General features: G+C 47.6%; 1 protein-coding gene across 14 annotated transcripts in view; it reads left to right on the top strand.

Annotated features, from left to right (window-relative positions):
- The window catches only part of PTK2 (protein tyrosine kinase 2), a 252784-nt gene extending 233585 nt beyond the window's left edge, over positions 1 to 19199 (top strand). For 13 of the 14 annotated variants that reach the window (XM_073794833.1, XM_073794836.1, XM_073794834.1 and 10 more), the window contains 6 exons: positions 1914 to 1976; positions 7593 to 7632; positions 7968 to 8074; positions 13250 to 13405; positions 15095 to 15175; positions 17954 to 19199. In XM_073794833.1, coding sequence (XP_073650934.1) covers positions 1914 to 1976; positions 7593 to 7632; positions 7968 to 8074; positions 13250 to 13405; positions 15095 to 15175; positions 17954 to 18166 — 660 coding nt within the window. In that variant the 3' untranslated portion in view covers positions 18167 to 19199. Of the gene's footprint in view, positions 1 to 1913; positions 1977 to 7592; positions 7633 to 7967; positions 8075 to 13188; positions 13213 to 13249; positions 13406 to 15094; positions 15176 to 17953 lie in introns of those variants that run through there. The other variant, XM_073794840.1, reaches the window with a different exon arrangement.
- Positions 19200 to 19714: the final 515 nt, after the last annotated feature.

Genomic DNA, 19714 nt, shown 5'->3' with positions numbered 1-19714 from the left:
TGAAACCCAGCACCTTACTCTATAAGCAAACAATATATAAACAGCTTTTGTTTAAGTAAAAATGTAAATAAAATATTTTCCGCACATAGAAGATACTAAATATTTGTTGCCTGATTGAATCCAGCTCGTGTCGCCTGTAGCAACCGGTTCTGCCTTTCTAAGCTTCACGTTCCTCCTCTGTAAAATCTTTTCTCCTTTGCATTTTTATTAATGCATTCCTTCAGCACATATTTACTAACCATCTCATATGTGCACATTTCTGTGCCAAGCACTTACTTAATCCTTATAATAACTGTGTGGGTGAGGAAATGGGTTAGGAGAGGTGAACCTTGTCCAAGGCAGCTTAGCATCTGTGAGACGAAACAGAGACGTTCTACTACTTAAGGAAGGGGGAGGGGCATTTTGTTTATTGATTGACTGCAAGTTCTAAGTGAAGTCCAGCAGCGCTGGGGCAAGTCCATCGCGGACCAAGGCAGGACCAGCGTGGCGGCTGATACGCTCAATTTCTCAGATGTTTAAACCCTGTGACTCAGTAATTCAGTTCTTAGAAATCTGTCCCCAGGAACTAATCAGGAATTTAGTCAAAGATTTGTGTACAAAGATGTTTACCCACAGCCTACTTATGCAGTTGAAATTTTGAAAATGGCCCAAATGTTCAACAAACAGCAGGATAACTGTTTATTCTACTTGACACGTACATGGCAGTGACTCAGTACTTTGCCAATATTAACTCGTTTAATCCTGACAAGGATTGGGGTAGTGCATGGCAGGTGCTGTTATTGCCCCATCTTAGAGATGAAGAAGTTGAGGCCTGGGTCACACAGCTGGCAAGGGCGGAGGCTGACCTGAACCCCGATGGCTACTGCCAGAGCCCAGGCTGTTTCCACCTTTCTCTGTGTGTGACAACATTCATGCTCTGGAATATTATACAGTATTCTAACGTTTTTACCAATTTCCACCATATAATATTATATGAAGGTTATGGAATTATATGCCATGGTTTCACTTTTGAAAACACACATTTAAAAGAAAGAGACGAAGCTCGTTTCTCCATCAACACCCCCGACAGGTGCTTGCGGTTGGTGTCCTCAGCATTGGGCCCTCCTCAGGTGTAGAAAGTACGACGAATCAGATGTCAAGACGTTCTTTGCCTAACAAGGAAGTTGTGACTGCCTGATCTCTGCCAAATAGAGGGTCTGTAAGATACAGCAGACTGGCAGAGTCTAAGAGATGAGCGGTCAGCCAGCGTGCCTGGCGGGGGCAGGGGGCAGGAGTCGGTGTGGCTTCCTGGGGACTCCGTGAAATCCATGCCATCGTGGGGCAGGCTGGGGCCGCCTCACAGCATTGCTTTCACGAGGAGAAAACCTACCAAGCTCCACACCTTGACAGCATGTGGCCTACTTTGTTAATCTTATGTTAGTGAAATTCATTTACTCTTACTTATATGAAGTCAAGATTTCTGTTTGGTTTCTGTATTCTGGATGCAGTGCCGGGGGGAAAACTTGTCACTGGACCATTTGCTGCTTTGGCAAGACAGCCAAGTACATATAAGCCTTAACGTGCCAGGAAGCGGGCATTGGTGCCTCCTCCTGGGGTGGGGATTTTCTAGGTGAAGAAAACTCGCTTTGCTGCTAGGAGGAGAGGTGGAGTGCACACCTTCATGTGTCATATGGGGTCAGGGCACAGGTGCCAGTCCTGTTAGCTATACACATGTGCGGAGAAAGGGGCTTTGCTGGGGCAGCTGACCTGGGCTTGTCACCACTGGGCTTTGAGAATTTTGTGAAACTGGGGAACTTTTAACTCTTCTTGTTCAGAGGACAATTGTGTTACAAAAGGAAGAAACTTAGTACAGAAATATGTCAGTGATTTTCAAACCAAGAATGAAACTGTTCGGTTTGCTTTCGTTTCTCTAGAAACCTGACGTGCGGCTCTCTCGAGGCAGCATCGACAGGGAGGATGGAGGTCCTCAGGGCCCGGTAAGCAGCCGCCCACGTTCTCATCAGGATCTGGACCACTTTGTGTCCTGGGATATCCAAGCTTGCTAGCATTTGTCATATGGAACACAATAATTCATTCTATAACTAAAATCAACGTTTTAGCCAAGATTATTAAAACTTACAGTACACAGCCCAACATGCGTGTTTAGGTAGAAAAATTTCTACCCCATTACTAATACACTCTTTTCAATAGTAAGCTGAACTCTCTGTGTCCTAAAGAAATACGTACACAAATTGTTGCTACAGCAAGTTGTCATCTGCTAAATTTTTATACTCTTGTTTCGTGTTTTATGAAAGTTTCCACAGTCAGTCACAGAAAACTTGTTCAAGCAAGATTTTTTTCTGCTGGGTGTTGTAGGGGGAAATGACTGAACTTCTCTTTAAAGACCTAGCTTATTATCATTATTCCAAATATATTTAAAGCCCACTAGAAATATTCCCTGGTCTTCAGGGGAGAGTATTTTAAATTGTTATGATTTCCATTAGCAGATATCTGGTTAAAATAAATGCAGATTTCTTTAAAACTTAAAGAAATCCCCAGTAAAGAGGAGAAACGTGCACTTGCTGGGTAACGGACTTAGGGAGATAACTGTCCATCCACCCTAATAAGGTTTATGAGTAGAAATAAACCATTTCATTTCTAGACACACGTGGATACACATACATACACACATTAGACTGTGTCGTCATCCAGCTCCGAGATGCATAGTTTTCCCTAGTCTGTGCTCTGAAATCCAGCTCCCCCTAATATCTGGCCCCTAGAAGACGTGTTCAGTTGCCAGCATGTGAAGGTTTGGCATTTCCCATAAGATATGCTGGCACAATGGGCTCTACAGACAGAATATTAGGCATTCCTTAGTCCACAAGTGCAAAATCACACTGTTCCCCGGTTAACATCTCCACATGCAGTGCTCACTCTTTATATTGGAAAGATGACATGTAGCTGAAAGCATTCCCTCTAAGATCAGGAACAAGACAAGGATGCTGACTCCCATCACTTTTATTCAACATAGTATTGGAAGTCCTAGCCACAGCAGTCAGACAAGAAAAAGAAAGAAAAGGAATCCAAATTGGAAAGGAAGAAGTAAAACTGTCACCGTTTGCAGATGACATGATACTTACATAGAAGATTCTAAAAATGCCACCAGAAAACTACTAGAGCTCATCAGTGAATTCGGTAAAGTTACAAGATACAAAATTAATATACAGAAATCTGTTACATATCTGTAGATTAAGAATGAACTATTGTTCATTGTTTCCTGTTAAGGAAACAATCCCATTTACCATCACATCAAAAAGAATAAAATACCTAGGATTAAACCTACCTAAAGAAGTAGAAGCCCTGTTCTTGGAAAAGTAGAAGACACTGATGAAAGAAATTGAAGAGGACACAAATGGATGGAAAGATATACTGTGTTCTTGGATCGGAAGCAGTAACGTTGTTAAAATGACCATACTACCCAAGGCAATCTACAGATTCAGTGCACTCCCTATCAAAATACTAATACCATGTTTTATAAAACTAGAACAAATAATTTTAAAATATGTATGAAAACACAAAAGAACCCAAATAGCCACAACAATCTTGAGAAAGAAGAACAGAGCTGAAAGAATCACTCTCCCTGACCTCAGACTATACTACAAAGCTATAGTAATCAAAACAGTAAGGTACTGGCACAAAAACAGACATATAGATCAATGGAACAGAATAGAGAGCCTGGAAATAAACCCACGCACTTATGATCAATTAAGGTATGACAGAGGAGGCAAGAATATACAATGGAGAAAAGACAGTCTCTTCAGTAAGTGGTGCTGGGACAACTGGATAGCTACACGTAAAGAATGAAATTAGAACATTCTCCAACACCATATGCAAAAATAAACTGAAAATGGATTAAAGACTTTAAGATCGGAAACAAAAGGAAACAAAAAAATTTCTAAAGTTTTTAAAGATTTTTAAGAGACCTAAATATAACACCAGAAACCATAAAACTCTTAGAGGAAAACATAGGCAGAACACTCTTTGACATAAATCATAGCAATATTTTTTTGATCTGTCTCCTAAAGCAAAGGAAATAAAAGCAAATATAAAGAAATGGGACCAAATTAAACTTAAAAGCTTTTGCACAGCAAAGGAAACCATTGACAAAATGAAAGACAACCTACTGAATGGGAGAAAATATTTGCAGGTGATATGACCGATATGGGGTTAATATACAAAATATATAAACAGCTCATACAACTCAATGTCAGAAAAAACAAAGCAACCCAATTAAGAAATGGGCAGAAGACCTGAATAGACATTTTTCCAAAGAGGAAATACAGATGGCCAACAGACACATGAAAAGATGCTCAACATGGCTAATCATCAGAGAAATGCAAATCAAAAGCCCAGTAAGATATCACCTCACACTGGTCAGAATGGCCATTATCGAAAAGAACGCAAATAACAAATGTTGGTGAGGATGTGGAGAAAGGGGAACCCTTGTACACTGATGGGAATGTAAATTGGTGAAGCCACTGTGGAAAACAGTATGGAGGTCTCAAAAAACTAAAAATAGAACTACCATATGATTTAGCAATCCCACTCCTGGGCATATATCCGAAAAAAACCAGAAACATTAATTTGAAAAGATACATGCACTCCAGTGTTCATAGCAGCATTATTTATAATTGCCAAGATATGGAAGCAACCCAAGTTCATCAACAGATGAATGGATAAAGAAGCTGTGGTGTATATATACAATGGAATACTACTTAGCCATAAAAAATGAAGTTTTGTCATTTGCAGCAACATGGATGGACTTGGAGGGTATTATGCTAAGTGAATAAGTCAGAAAACAAATATTGTATAGTATCACTTACAAACTACTGCATATAACGAAAAGACTCAGATATAGAGGACAAACTAGTGGTTAACAGTGGAGAGGGGCAATACAAGGGTAGGAGAGTAAGAGGTATAAACTATTTTGTATAAAATCAGCTACAGTGGGAATTCCCTGGCGATGCAGTGGTTAGAACTTGGCGCTTTCACTGCTAGGGCCCGGGTTCAATCCCTCATCAGGAAACTAAGATCCCGCAAGTCGCACGGTGCAGCCAAAAAAAATCAGCCGCAAGGACGTATTGTAGAACACAGTGAATATAGCCAATATTTTATAATAACTACAAATGGAGCATAACCTTTAAAAATTGTGAATCACTATACTGTACACCTGTAACTTACAGTGTGCATCAAGACTTCTTTTTTTTGTTTTTTTTTTTGCGATACACGGGCCTCTCACTGTTGTGGCCTCTCCCGTTGCGGAGCACAGGCTCCGGACGCGCAGGCTCAGCTGCCATGGCTCACGGGCCCAGCCACTCCGCGGCATGTGGGATCTTCCCAGACCGGGGTGCGAACCAGTGTGCCCTGCATCGGCAGGCAGACTCTCAACCACTGCGCCACCAGGGAAGCCCAAGACTTCTTCAGTTAATAAAATGATAACGTATTGAGCAGTTGGTCCCAAATTGTTAAGAGGAAAGAGTGAGAATAAGCATGAAAGTAAACCCTATTCAAGGAACCAGCTATTTATAACATCACTAATAGGAACATTTTTTAGAAAAGGAAAATCCTGTTACAAGATGTGGCATGTAGAAGGTACCCAGAACGTATGTGGAGTGAATGAATGAATGAATGAATGATGAGACAGAAGGATTATTGAGAAACACTTTGTGAAACAGACGACGCATGACGGGGCCGCTTGTGATCTCATAGTACTTGCCACACACCAGGCCTGGGTGACAGTAGGAGCGCTTAGTCCTGATGGAGCAGGTGCTGCGCTGGGTGCTTCCCTCCTGTCACCTCATAAGTCCTCAGCACTCCTGTCAGGTCAGGCGCCGTGCCATCCACACGCCACAAATGAGTCAACTGAGGCTCGTAGGAAACTTGCCCAAGGTCACTGGTCCCCATGCCGGACGCCGGACAGGGCACTCAGAGCGTGACCAGGCGCCAGCCTGCTCTGCAGGCCTCTCCCCTCCAGGGTCTGGGTTAAGCTGTGGGGCTCATAACACACACTGACGGTTGCTGGCTCTTCTGCTTCTGTGCTTTGCTAAGATAACTGTATGGTTTGGCCCACTTCTCCAAGTGCTCCAACTTAACACTTTTGAAAATGGGCCCCAGTTTCAGGGAGAAGCGTTTGGCTGGAAAGCAGTGTAGACTGTCAGTAGGTCTGGGCTAGTTAATAGACACTAGTCACTGCCTCATGGAAATTGATCCTGTCTGTGTGCATAAAAAGTAAAAATAAAAACTATTTAGATTTTCAAAATAATATTCAAGTTGGCAGCATGTTCATTTTGTGACAACTCCCCCATAGGGGGTAAGTGTCACTAGCCTCCGCGTTCAAATGGGAAAACCAAAGCCTCAAACCGGTGAGTGACTCACTCCTCCAAGGCCAGCACTGCACACGCAGCAGAACCAGAGCCCGGCCCGTCCCACTGCCCAGCCCATCAGCCTCTGCGCACAGGGACATACATAACATCTGTTGAACTGATCCAGAAAGTTCTGAGAATAGGATTTTCTAATTATCGCACTTTCTTGTTCCCTGAGTATCAGGAAATTCTTTAAGTCTTTTTACTGCTGGTCAGCGAGCACAACACAGCACAGCCACAGCCTGTCTCTTTGCAAGGTTTTGGCCCACTTCCCACTGTGTCAAGGAAGCCTGTTCCTCACACCTTCCCGCTCAGAGGGTTTTTCTAGTCTTTAAAATCGGGAGCGTTCAGTGGCCTGGTGGAAGCAGCCGTGATCCTGGGCAAGGAGCAGTTGTGACTGTGTGCCGTCTCATGGTCCTTTATTTTAAAGAAGTGGATGTCTACTCAGTAAAAGTAAAGCACCTTGAAGTATATGTGTTTTAGCCAGTTTATTGTTTTAAAATAAGCAAGGAAAGTCCCTCTTTTCAAAAGTACGATATAGTTTGAAGATACTTCTTTTCATTCAGTCAGCCTAGGATAAGTGGCTCTAATCATAGCTGCAGGCGTGGCACCCTAGACTAGGGCTGGTCCTATGTGAACCTGCCTTTTTCCCTGTGCCTGGGCTGGTTTGGCTTCCTGGCTTGGCCTGTGGCTGGTCCAGAACGGATGGAGGTGTCACACCAGGTTCTTCAGGTGAGAGTGACAACGTAGACATCCCAGTGCTCGGAAGCCTCTTCTCGTTGTCATTGTCCCTGATGGCACTCCTTGTAATCAGAGAAGGAGGGGGTGGGGGAGAGTTTCCGGACACAGGACAGATTTCACACCCATGAAGTTGAACTGGAGACCTCCATGGGCATAATTTCTTTAAAGAAAATTTGAAATTGGTGTGACCACCCCTGACCGTGTTCCAATCGTGATTCCTCCTATGGCAGCCCTTATCCCATACCCCATTGGCATTATTTGCTTATTAGCCTAATCTAATCCCCTGTCCCCACCTGAGGCCTTGAAGGCTGGCCCCTCCCCCGTCTTGTTGGTCTTTGACCCCAGCGTTTAGCCCAGGGGTCAAGGGGGTGGGTGGAGAGGGTGGGAAGGGGAGGCCGTTATCCTGTTGTGCACCCTGCTGCATTGACCTGGCTTTTTCTTTTCCCACAGACTGGAAACCAGCACATATATCAGCCTGTGGGCAAACCAGGTAAATGAAGAAATGAATCGAGTGTCACAAAATTTGTATAATTTGGAGGGAGGGGGTTTTGATGTATAGTTTCTTAGTTTTGAAAAACTTCATGTTGTGTTAACACTCTTCCCCCTACAGACCATAGCAAGTATGATGTTTACCAAATTCAGCCCACGACTAGAATGTTGGAAAACAGACTTTACTGCTCTAATGCAGCAGAAACACCTCTGTAGGGAGCCCTCTCTGAGATTAGCTTCTGTTGTAATAACATGAATCCGTGTTTGTTTGTTTGGGGGTTGTCTCCATTCTCTTCATTAATGTACGTTGAGTAATGGGACTCATTCCTTTACCAGATCCTGCAGCTCCACCAAAGAAACCACCGCGTCCCGGAGCCCCTGGGCACCTGAGCAGCCTCGCCAGCCTCGGCAGCCCCGGGGACAATTACAACGAGGGTGTCAAGGTGAGCGCCCAGGCCTGTGCGCAGCCCAGGACCCCACGGAGCCTTTCACTCTGGGCGATGACCCTGCGATGTGCAGTGGGGTTGGGGCTCGGTGGGATTGGGGGGCTCCTTGGTCGGCTCCAGACTCCTCTGAGTCAGGACAGACTTTACTGGAAAATTCTCTTTTCTGTTTTTCTCTCATGTGATAGATTCTAGGGCCTCAGTCAGATCTTAACTTTCTGAAGACATTTTCCTCTTATCAGACAGAATGTTTCTTTGAGATAAAAGTGCTGGGGTGGCTTCTGGTTTTACAAATGAATCAAACCAGGACGCCTGGGGAAAGCAAGGCCTTCTGTAGGCTCACTGTCTCTGAGGGTGTCAGTGTGGCCTAGTGGGCGACTTCCATCCTTTGCCATCTGGGGCCAGCGTGTGTAAAGCAGCATGTGCTGGGGACCACAGCCTCCTCTTCTGTGTGCCCTTTTAAGGAGAGGGATACCCTCTACTCTCCATTAGGTCAGTTATCTCTCAAAGTATGTCCTACTTCTCAATTCTGATACACTTTGTCTTCACATTTTATTTATTTATTTATTTATTTATTTATTTATTTATTTATTTATTTATCTTTGGCTGCATTGGGTCTTCGATGCTGCGCGCGGGCTTTCTCTAGTTTCGGCGAGCAGGGGCTACTCTTCATTGCTGTGTGCAGGCTTCTCATTGCGGTGGCTTCTCTTGTTGCGGAGCATGGGCTCTAGGCGCGTGGGCTTCAGTAATTGTGGCACGCAGGCTCAGTAGTTGTGGCTCACGGGCTCTAGAGTGCAGGCTTAGTAGTTGTGGCTCACAGGCTTAGTTGCTCCGTGGCATGTGGGATCTTCCCAGACCAGGGATGGAACCCGTGTCCCCTGCATTGGCAGGCAGATTCTTAACCACTGCGCGACCAGGGAAGTCCCTGTCTTCACATTTTAATATCTCTAAAATCAAGAGGGTGTGTTGATTTAACTGGCATTTTTTTCCCTTCTTCGTGGTGCATAGAAAAAGGTACATCTTAGAATTCAATAGCTATGGGATCAGTTAAGATAAACTTTGCTTCACTAATAACCACCATTCATTGAGTGCCACCTGCTGTGGCAGAACCTGCCCCATGTATTTCAAATCCTCACATCAGCCTCGCGGAATTGGTGGGCTTATTATTGTTCCCACCTGTCACATGAGGCCGCTACAGTTCCCAGAGGTTAAAGGGCGTGTTTGAGGTTACGGCCTCCCCATAGCTGAACCAGCATTTAGTGGCAGACTTGGCTTTCCGCACACACATATGTGCTGCTGCTCCAGGTTTACCCCCAAAGCCAAGCGGCTGATTCCTGGATAGAAGCAGATGTATTGCCACCTTAGCGAATCAGAGAGGTTGTCCCCAGGCAGAGAAAATGTCATCTCCAGTTGCGAGCCAGCCTACAGCTGGAGGGCGGTGACCAGTAGTGAAGCAGCTGGCACCGTCTGGGTCCAGCCTGCTCCCTGCGGAGCCTAACACAGGAACCACGGTGCCAGAGGCGCCCCTGCACCAAGGGTCAGGCAGTCAGCTCCTGGAAACCAGGGTGCTGGTCCTGGGGGCTGCCTGGGGCTTGGCTCCCCCAGCTTCTGGGCCTCCAGGCCCAAGAAGCCTCCTTGCAGCTCCACTAGCACCACAGAGGAGCAACGGAGGGCACACCCTTTCCCAGTGTGGTTTCTTGACATAAATTTTAAAAGGAAAGAGAAATTGGGTTAATGAACTTTTTTTCATTTTTCATAAGCAAAAGAAGAACCTTTGAAAAGGGCTTGTATTGCAGTGAAAAGCCAACTTTATAAGCGGATCAGATACCGGCTTAGAATTCTGACCTATATTCATTTTTTACATTTGAATAAATATAATTGGGAAATACCCTTATTGTAGGGTATTGAGCAAGTAGAAATCTTTATGGAAAGGAATCTTTTAAGTGTGCTTACTTAAAGTACACTCAGGAGGGGACTTCCCTGGCAGTCCAGTGGTTAAGAATCTGCCTTCCAATGCAGGGACGCGGGTTCGATCCCTGGTAGGGGAACTAAGATCCCACATGCTGCAGGGCAACTAAGCCCATGCTCTAGAGCCCGCGCACCGCAACTGGTGAGCCTGTGCACCACAACTAGAGAGAAGCCCGTGCGCTGCAACAAAGAGCCTGTGCACCGCAATTAAGACCCCACGCAGCCAAATAAATAAATAAATATTTTTTAAAAATACACTCAGGGGACTTCCCAGGTGGCACAGTGGTTAAGAATCCACCTGCCAATGCAGGGGACACGGGTTCCATCCCTGGTTCGGGAAGATCCCACATGCCGCAGAGCAGCTAAGCCCGTGCGCCACAACTACTGAGCTGCACTCTAGAGCCCGTGAGCCACAACTGCTGAGCCTGCATGCTGCAACTACTGAAGCCCGTATGCCTAGAGCCCGTGCTCCACAACAAGAGAAGCCACCACAGTGAGAACCCGCGCACTGCAACGAAAAGTAGCCCCCACTCGCTGCAACTAGATAAAAGCCTGCGCACAGCAATGAAGACCCAACACGGCAAAAAAAAAAAAAAAAAAAAAAATACAATCAGTAAACATTTTTGAATAATTAGTAAGTGTGAAGTATATGTCTCTGCTTCTTCGTGACATGTCTGTTTGGTAGAGGTTATCAAATCCAGCCTGAAAGAACAGTACTCTTTTAATACAGAAATGCTTACCTTTACCTGGGTGTAACTGAAGTAATTCGTCCAGCTCATAGCCAGAGATCAGTCTCAGTTTCTCTGGTGGCTTTATGTTTCGGCTCTGAATTATCGGAGTTTTTGAGGAACCCCCCCACCCCAAGTGGTTGGGATTGGCTGTATCTCTGCAGGCAGTGGTGTGTCTAACTGCCTGCCAAGGGGCCTCCAAGTGGTCAAGCTCCAGAAAGTAGGAAACCAGTGACAGCTGTCTCTGCACACCAGGCTGGTGCTTTGGGAGGGTCCCTGTGAATGGCCCCTGGAAGCTTTGTGCCAGCGTTTCTGTGACAGTTGGGTGAAGGGTGAACACAAAAGAGCAGAAGCTTTGGACAGGTTAGAACAAACACCCTCACCTCCTGGAGTCAAGAACTGTAGTTCTTCCTGATGGAGCCCCAGCTGGCACGCCTCCTGAGGAAATGCGGCCTTTTACGTTGATCCCCTTTGAACTGGCCCTCCTGCCCCGTTCAGCATCTCAGTGCAGAAGATAAAATGCTGACACGGCTTCTCTTGGAAGTGATGCTGCTATGAATAACCTCCCTTTTTCTAGTGCACAGAAAATACACAGTGTGGAGGGTTGGACCTCAGAACTTAGGGCTCTGCTAAACTTCTATACCAAAGGGTATACTTTTTTCAGACAATTCTAAGGAAAGGTCAAGAAATCCATATTTCTCTCAGTTAACTTTGCCTATTATGTTACAGTAGAATAGGCTTGGTTTAAACTGTAGAGAAAAAAAAAAACATTAAAGTTTCTAAGTTTAAAGTAAGGGAACCCAACCATAAGAACTGGTTCAAGTGAAGGGTTTTATGTTTTCGTTTTGTTTTTGTTTTTAGAATAAGCTCCTGATATCTTTAAACACAGCCTCAAGCCAGGCATCTGCATTACAGCAGGCTGGCTAGGTCGAAGGCCATTTCCAGGGATGCTGGATGTTGGGGCCAGGCCCAGGGAGTGAGGGTGTGCAGTTTCTCCAGAATCACTCAGATGTCCAGTGGGCAGCTTTCTGTGAATACAAGCATAGATACGCTTTCTTTCTTTTTAAAGACCCTTAATTCTTTGGATTCTTGCACGGCTGCCAGATTGTCATTCTCGGGCTTTGCATGTTGTTTTCCTCATTTATTTGTGAAAACGAGCATGGTGCATGGCAGACCCCTACTGAGTATGCGGGTGCCCTGAACAGACGGCCCAGCGGCTGCACTTCGATGGCCGCTGACGGAGCCGACAGGCGGAAGCTCACTCCTCTTGTTCTGCTCGTGTGTTTTTACGGGGGTTTTGTCTGCTGCCTTTATTAATATTGTTTTTCTTTTTTCCCTTTCTCTGATAAATTCCTTTAACTTGTCCTCACCTTCCGTTCGACAATAGCCGTGGAGGGTAAGCACATGGTATCTGTGTGTCTGTCCAGCTCTCTATCACACCCCGCTCCGCGTGCTGACTCTGGACCAGGAATCGGGAAGCCTGGGGAGGGCGCTTTTGCTTGGTTTGTCACCAAAAGCAGCATTTATATTTGCCCAAGAGTGAGACGTGAGCATCTGTGCAGTGATGGGACGTTCTCGTCCCTTGTGTCTCATGGCTTAGGGATGGGCACCCAGAGTTAGAGACTGAGCACTGGCAGTCTCAGTGGGTGCCGGCATTCAGTCTTCTCAGAGTGGCCATACGCAGTCCTTTTTGTGCCTGGGGTGGCCAGTTCGACTTTTTAAATACGCTGAAGGTTCCCTAGAGGCCCTTGTGCAGCCTTCAGGGCTCACATGTTGTCTTGGATAACATCTGTTGAAGTCTCTCTGTGCCCAGGCCCTGAGACGGGCCGTTTTACATATGTTCCTTCATTTCACCCCCATCACAGCTGCAGGTGAGGGGGCAGTGCCCGCCCCCCACCAACAGAGCTGCACCCGCACAGCTCCCACCTCAGCAGCATTCTGGAAGCAGGTGGTGTCCATGTAAAGAAGACTTGCATTTGCCCACTTTTTATAACCATAAAAGGAACACACGTTTCCATTAGGTGGTTTGAAGGCAACTAAGCTGAGCCATACAGGTTTTACTGCAAAATTCAAACTAAGTGGCAATTCTTACAGTCTCAGTGTAGAACACTGGACCCCTTAGCCAGCTGTCTCTAAATCCTCAGAGAGGTGTAAAATATCTGGATTCTTCTCTTTTGGTGAATGATTCTGGGGGGACGATGAATCACTTCTCTGAATGAATCCGGGGCTTTTAGTATAATATGTGTGATTCCATCTCATTTCCTTTAACTGAGCTCAAAGTTAGAAAAAAAGGTGCCTTATTTATTTGTCACTTGGATGAATTGCTTTTCGGTCATCCTCAAGCTGAACTATGTCCCCTAAGACAAGATCAGTTATGTGATCTGCTTTGATCTCTTTTAAAGACCCTTTCTAACCTAGTTGCAGTGATATGACGCCATCTGCTGGAGGATAGAAAGATAACCGGCTTCTGTGTTGGCAGCTTCAGCCCCAGGAAATCAGCCCCCCTCCCACTGCCAACCTGGACCGGTCCAATGACAGGGTGTACGAGAACGTGACGGGCCTGGTGAGAGCGGTCATCGAGATGTCCAGCAAGATCCAGCCAGCCCCGCCAGAGGAGTATGTCCCCATGGTGAAGGTGAGCTCAGCCCCCTCACGTGAAGCAGGAGACATTCCCTGTGCCCTTCGGGTCCAGCCTGACTCTTCAGAAGGTCTGCATCGCATGGGGATCACTGCCATTCCCGACCTTGACCCTGGAATGTCCTGAGCAACAGAGTCTGTCAATAACTACTGCTCATACGTATGATCTTGAGTGAGAAAAGGTGCAGAGGAGTACTTACAGTCTGATGCCGTTGTGACTTAGGGGAGGTAATTACAGTGTTAAAGTGCCAAGACAGATGATACTTGGAGACCCTGCTTTCAGTCTTTTGGGCATTAACTCAGAAGTGGAATTGCTGGATCGTATGCTAGTTCTAGTCCTAATTTTTTGAGGACACACCATGCTGTTTCCCACAATGGCTGCAGCAATTTACATTCCCACCAGCAGTGCACAAGGGTTCTATCTAGTTTTTCTCCCTCCTCACTAACACTTTTTATTTTCGGTTTTGTTTTTTCTCGATAGTAGCCATCCTTACATGTGTGAAGTGGTATCTCACTGGGCTTTTGATTTGCATTTCCCTGATGAGTAGTGAGGTTGAACATCTCTTCGTGTGCTTTTTTGTGTTGGCCATTTGTGTGTCGTCTTTGGAGAAATGTCTGTTCAAGTCGCTTGCCCACTTTTTAATAGGGTTGTTTGGCTTTTTGTCGTTGGGTTGCAGCATTGAGCCCCATTTTTAGTACCAATGAGCAGTCTCTGGGACAGCTTCTTTCAAACCATCAGTGTGGGGCAGCTGCTTGGAAGCTGTGATGTTTTATGGGCAGCACAGTTAATCCATTCTGGTTCCGTCTTTAGGCTATACTCCCATAACACTTATAACCAAAGCTCTTAAGGGTGAACTTGCATGAACCACAGACGGGTTTTTAAAAAATACTAATAAACTCAACAATATACAAAAGCAACCAGAATTTTGTACATGATAAGACTTTTTATGGTGGTTTTCTAGAAGCTGCTTTTTTAACCGTATTACTTTGGCAAAACGACACTCTTTTTGTTGATCCAGTGTCAATAACTAGCATGTCCTTACTGGTCTTATACCTACTGCATGTATAACTTGGCATCTGAGTCATTACGTAGTTGACCCTCATAAGAATGACAGCGACAGACATTTTAACTCTAACGTCATATCATTTTTAACCACAGCTGGTCCCTTTAAGCTCCGAGTGGCAGGGGGAGGGCTGTTGTGCTCCGTGTACATAGTGGACGAAGCTCCGGGGTCAGAATGGCCTCCGTAGCAGACTGCCACCTGTCGTTCCCACATGTGGTAGCAGTAACATCCTTTTTGGTGGCCCACGAGGCTTTGGAAAGCACTGGGGAGGGAACAGAGTCACGGAGCACACGCAGCCCCAGCGCCGCCTTCCCTGGGCGTCCGGGCGGCTTTTCATACATGAGCCTCCATTCCCCTGTTCCCCAGACAGTAGAGCATGAGTAGATCAGAGAGATCTGAATCTGGGGGAAATTGCCTCATAACTTAATGAGATCAGGCTCAGCACTGTGGAAAAGAAATAAAGAAATTTTCCTAAAAAAAAAAAAAAAAAGAAAGAAAAAGAAATTTTCCCGTAAGTGGTGAAAAGGAAATGAAAAACCATGTAACTGGAAGGAAACACTGTCATTGCTGGCATGAAACTCCTTGACGTGCGTCCTAACACTGGGTGTGTTCCTGTCTGTTAGGAAGTCGGCTTGGCCCTGAGGACGCTGTTGGCCACCGTGGATGAGACCATTCCCGTCCTGCCCGCCAGCACCCACCGAGAGGTAGGGCCTCATCCAGAGGGCAGCGTGGCGGGGGGAGCACAGCGCGCGCTCTGCAGGCGTGACCTCCTGGCCGGGCCCCAGGTCGGGACGCCGGCGACTGGCCGTCCATCTTCAGAGCTGTGTGGAGCCACCGCACCGCGTGTGGGGTCCCGACCTGAAGGATGGGGCGTCCGTGAGGACAGGTGGGGAGCGCAGGATTGGGGCTGCTGCTGCTTGGAACCCTCCAGAGCGAGGACGGAGGCTGTGGCATCCTGCCCTCCTTCCTCGAATGCCTCTGGAAAATTTCGAGTTTGCAAGTGACCTTGGTTTTCCACTTAAAGCAGCGATATAAACATTCCTTGTAGCCAGTAAATAGGCTTAGCGTTGGGGTCTGCACCCAGCCCAGCTCACTTCCCACGCCTCGCCCTTCCAGCTCCAGCGTCCACTTTCCTGCTTTCTCTCACAGGGTGCGTGATCTGTCCTTCCCCCAGCAGGCAATCTGTTTGTTTTCGTTTTCTTAGTTTTTACTGTGAAATGATTTCAAACTTGAGGAAAAGCTCTGAGAACAGCACCAAGAACTTGCAAGCACCCTCGCCCTGATTGCGCCGCCTTCCCCGTCTGAGCCCTTTGCGTCCTCTCTCTGCACGCGCAGGCTTTACTTCTCCAGAGCCACCTGGGGGCTGGTTGTGCGCATCTCGCCCTCTTACCTTTAGCATTTGCGTTTGTGTTTTCGAATAACGGGCCATACTCTTACCCTGCACGGTCACCGCATCCTGGAATTTAACACTGGCCAGTGTGCTCATCTCTCAGCAGGTGGTGGTCTGGGTTCACCAGTCACCCCAGTAATGCTTCTCCCTCTGGCTGGAGACAGCCTGGGGCTCACGTGGCCCCTGACACCGCTCAGCGTGTCTGTGTGCCTCTCTCCTGGGACAGCTCCTCAGCCCCGCGCTGTCTTCTGCGACAGAGTATAGGCCCCTGTGTTCCAGAGCCTCCCTGACGTGGAGCTGAGGGCTGTTCTCTAAAGGCTGATGTTTCCTCCTGGTCAGGCTGAGGTTTCACGTCTGCGGTGAGGCTGCGTCCTCCTCGGAGGCCGAGTCCGAGGGCGGCACGTCCAGCAGGGCGTCTGGACACGCGGGGCGGTCGGGCTCAGCTCCTGCGGCTGGTCCTGTGAGTGGCACCACTTAAATCGTTCTGGAAAATGCCTCTGACTGGTGTCACCGTGTAACTGAATATTTCCCTCCAGTTCAGAGGTTAGCTAGTTTATCTGCTTTATTAGAAATTTAATTGGTTTTCCACAGTGAGCAAGGATTTTGCCCCAAATGGAGATGCTCCAGGCACCAGAGGCAAAGCAAGTGGCACCCTAACGGCTGGATATTTTGGCGGGACCGTTTCTAACTTCTGCTTTAGCTGGTAACGGCTGAGACGATCTCTCTGTGTACCTGGCTCTTCTGCACACCGTGTGCGCCTTCCTGTGCCCCTGCTCCCCTCCCGCCCTCTGGACCCAGCTGTCCCTGACCCCGCCCAGCGGTCACCGGGGGCCATGCCCCCACTGCCCTGACCCCTTGGCGAGACCCCTGGAGTTACAGAGCCTTGCCGGCCCCACCCGCAGCCTTTCTTTGCCGTCCCGATGGTGGCCGCCCCCAAGGTGCTCCCCGGACTTGCGTTTTACAGATGCCTTTTCTCCTTGGCAGGGCTCCCTATGCCCACAGATCCAGATGTTTGAGGCCCTCACCCTCTGTGCTGTGAGCGAGCCCACTCCGTGTGCCCCAGGCACTAGCTGTCTGCGGGACGTCTGCCCCTGTAGCACATTCTGCTTGCAGGGTCAGTGGGACCAGCATGCACTCACCACCGTGCCCAGCACGAACCACACGCGCGTGCACGCACACGTACACACGTGCAGACAGCCTGTGTCACTCACAAGTCTCAGGTCGGGCCTTGCTTCGCCATCCTCACGGCCACATCCCCTCTTCCCTGAGGTATCACAGCAGCCTGTCAGCTGCTTACTCCACCTCTGGGCTCTCCCTGCCCTTCCGTTTACGTTGCACACTGCCACCAGAGCCCTCTCTAGATTATGTTATTCCCCTTCCTAAAGTTCCTTAGGCCTCCCCGTTGCTAGGTTGAGCAGGACCAAGGTGAACGTGGGTGGCTGACGAGGCCCTTCACGGTGGAGGCCGGCCAGCTTGTGCAGTCTTGGCTGGATGCAGGCGAGTTCTCCTCTGTGGAGTCTCTCCACCCCTCTCAGAAGGAGTGAACTGCTCCTCTCCGGGTCCATTTCTGTGGCGTGATTTTCCCGTGTGTGATGGGCAGCTCTGTGCGTGCTTCTCCCACACTGGGCTGTGAACACAGACACATTGGGTCACTCTTGCGTCCACAACTCCAAGGGCCTTGTGTACAGTAAGTGCTCGCTGATTGTAGAAAGAGCACGTGGCTAGATCGCCGCTGGTTAAGTACACAGGTTGGAGGGATCGCGAGACACCCCAAGCAAAGCTCTCCAGCTCTATGGCTCCTTCCACCAGCCCTGACCCCACTTCCCACCTCTGATCCGTTTGGAAGGGTCTAGAGTATACGTCAGAGTGGAGCAAGTGTCTGGTGACACCCTTGAACCATCTCCTGCATAGCAGAGGAAGGTCTTGAAGCAGGTGCAGTAGAAAGCGTGTGGGCCTGGAGGTGGAGACCAGGGTCTGCCTTGTTTAAGGGGAAGGAAGAAAGTTTCTTCTCCTGGAGGCACCTAAGAAAAGCGCCTAAGAATGCCCTGAGTGTTGGCTGCAGGAGGCGCTCCTGACCCTCTTGTCCTTGCAGATTGAGATGGCCCAGAAGCTGCTGAACTCCGACCTGGGGGAGCTCATCAACAAGATGAAGCTGGCCCAGCAGTATGTCATGACCAGCCTGCAGCAGGAGTACAAGAAGCAGATGCTGACGGCCGCACACGCCCTGGCTGTGGACGCCAAGAACCTGCTCGATGTCATCGACCAGGCCAGACTGAAGGCCCTGGGGCAGACGAGGCCACACTGAGCGCCGGGGCCTGCTCCCCCCTCCGCCGCCACCAGCAGCGAGGCTCTGGCCGGCCGTGGGCGCCAGCACTCACAGCGCCAACACTCTGGCCGAGGCTGGTTGAAAATCTCATATAAGTTTAACCGCATTTTGATGTGGGTTGTTTTGGTTTTGGTTCTTTAATCATGGTGTTCAGAAAAGTCCGGGATCCAAAATGTGGCATTTTTCTGAGAATAAAAATTGTACGTGGGAAGCTTTTAAAGAATCGTGAAGAACAGATTTTGTTCACAACAGGATATGCTTTCGTGGAAGCGGCCAGGGCAGTGATGCACTGGTTCCTGAACTGGCCGGACTGGTCCTTGGAAGAAGACAGGAGGAAGTGGAGGATTCCAGGAAACCCAAGGGGCTGAGAATCCCTTTGCCAACCGCAGACTTACTACCCAGGCTGGAATTTTTGTCGTTAGAACACTGTTCAGTTGCAATATGCTAATACCACTTTACAAAGAAAGAATATAAAAGCTATATTTTGAAGACTTGAGTAATTTCAGAAAAAAACTACAACCCTCTTGTCTTTCCTGCCTTTTACTTTCATGTGAGTATGTGAAGCATTTGGTTGGAAACTAGCTGTAGAACACACTAAAAACTTTTGTCTTTTTCCACCAGAATAATGTGCCGGTTTTTTGTAGCGCTGTTATTTCTCTTGGAAGCAGAAATGCTTTGCACCGGAGCACCTCCGAACCGCATTGAGAAGAAGTTCTGGAACCATCCCTGTTTTCCATTTTTATATAATTTATAAAGAAAGATTAAAGCCATGTTGACTATTTCACAGCCACTGGAGTTAACTAACCCTTCATTGCGTCTGTCTTCCCAGGAAGGAATTGGGCGAAACAGAGATTTGGTTTCCTTTTGGTGTCCAGTTTTACCATCCATTCTGTTAAGTAATTTTGAAAAATATGCCCTCTCTTTAGTTTGTTGGGGGAAATAAATTATTCTCAGGAAGAATATAATGAACTGTACAGTTACTTTGACCTATTAAAAAGGTGTTACCAGTAAAGTGCTTGGTGTAATATCCTTTCTGTTGGTTCTGTTCCTTCAGATCAATTGAAATTTCTCAGGTGACTTGTCAGATAAAGTAACATACAGGAAAGCTCTCGATAATGATTAGTTTCTTTTATTCTTTGTCTTGTCGACAAGTCGAGAACACTCCTCATAAGTTAACCTTTTTGTTGCATCTTCACGGTTAAATGCAGAAACCGAGCTAGGGTGATGTTGTCCCTGAAGGACTTCCCTCCACAGGCTTGGTGTCACCGCCACCTGTCCAGCCTCGGGGAACCTGTCCTCTTAAGGGAACTGTCAGCAGGACAGACCCCAGACCCCCCCTCATCTCGCTAAGCCTCTGGTGTGCAGGATGGGGGTCTGCAGCACTGGGAACCTGGAGGGAGAAGAGCCGGGGCGCAGCCCCCAGTGGAGGGACTCGAGCATGTCCTGCAGGAAGACGCACGTCCCCGTGTGCGGCAGAGTCACTCCCCTCTGGGCTGCCTGGCGTCCTCTTCGTCTGAAGAGAAGCTC

The sequence above is a fragment of the Tursiops truncatus genome, chromosome 17 (assembly GCF_011762595.2).
Source record: "Tursiops truncatus isolate mTurTru1 chromosome 17, mTurTru1.mat.Y, whole genome shotgun sequence".
NCBI lineage: Eukaryota > Metazoa > Chordata > Mammalia > Artiodactyla > Delphinidae > Tursiops > Tursiops truncatus.
Note: the sequence above shows the minus strand (reverse complement) of the source record. Positions and strands in the feature narration are given on the sequence as shown.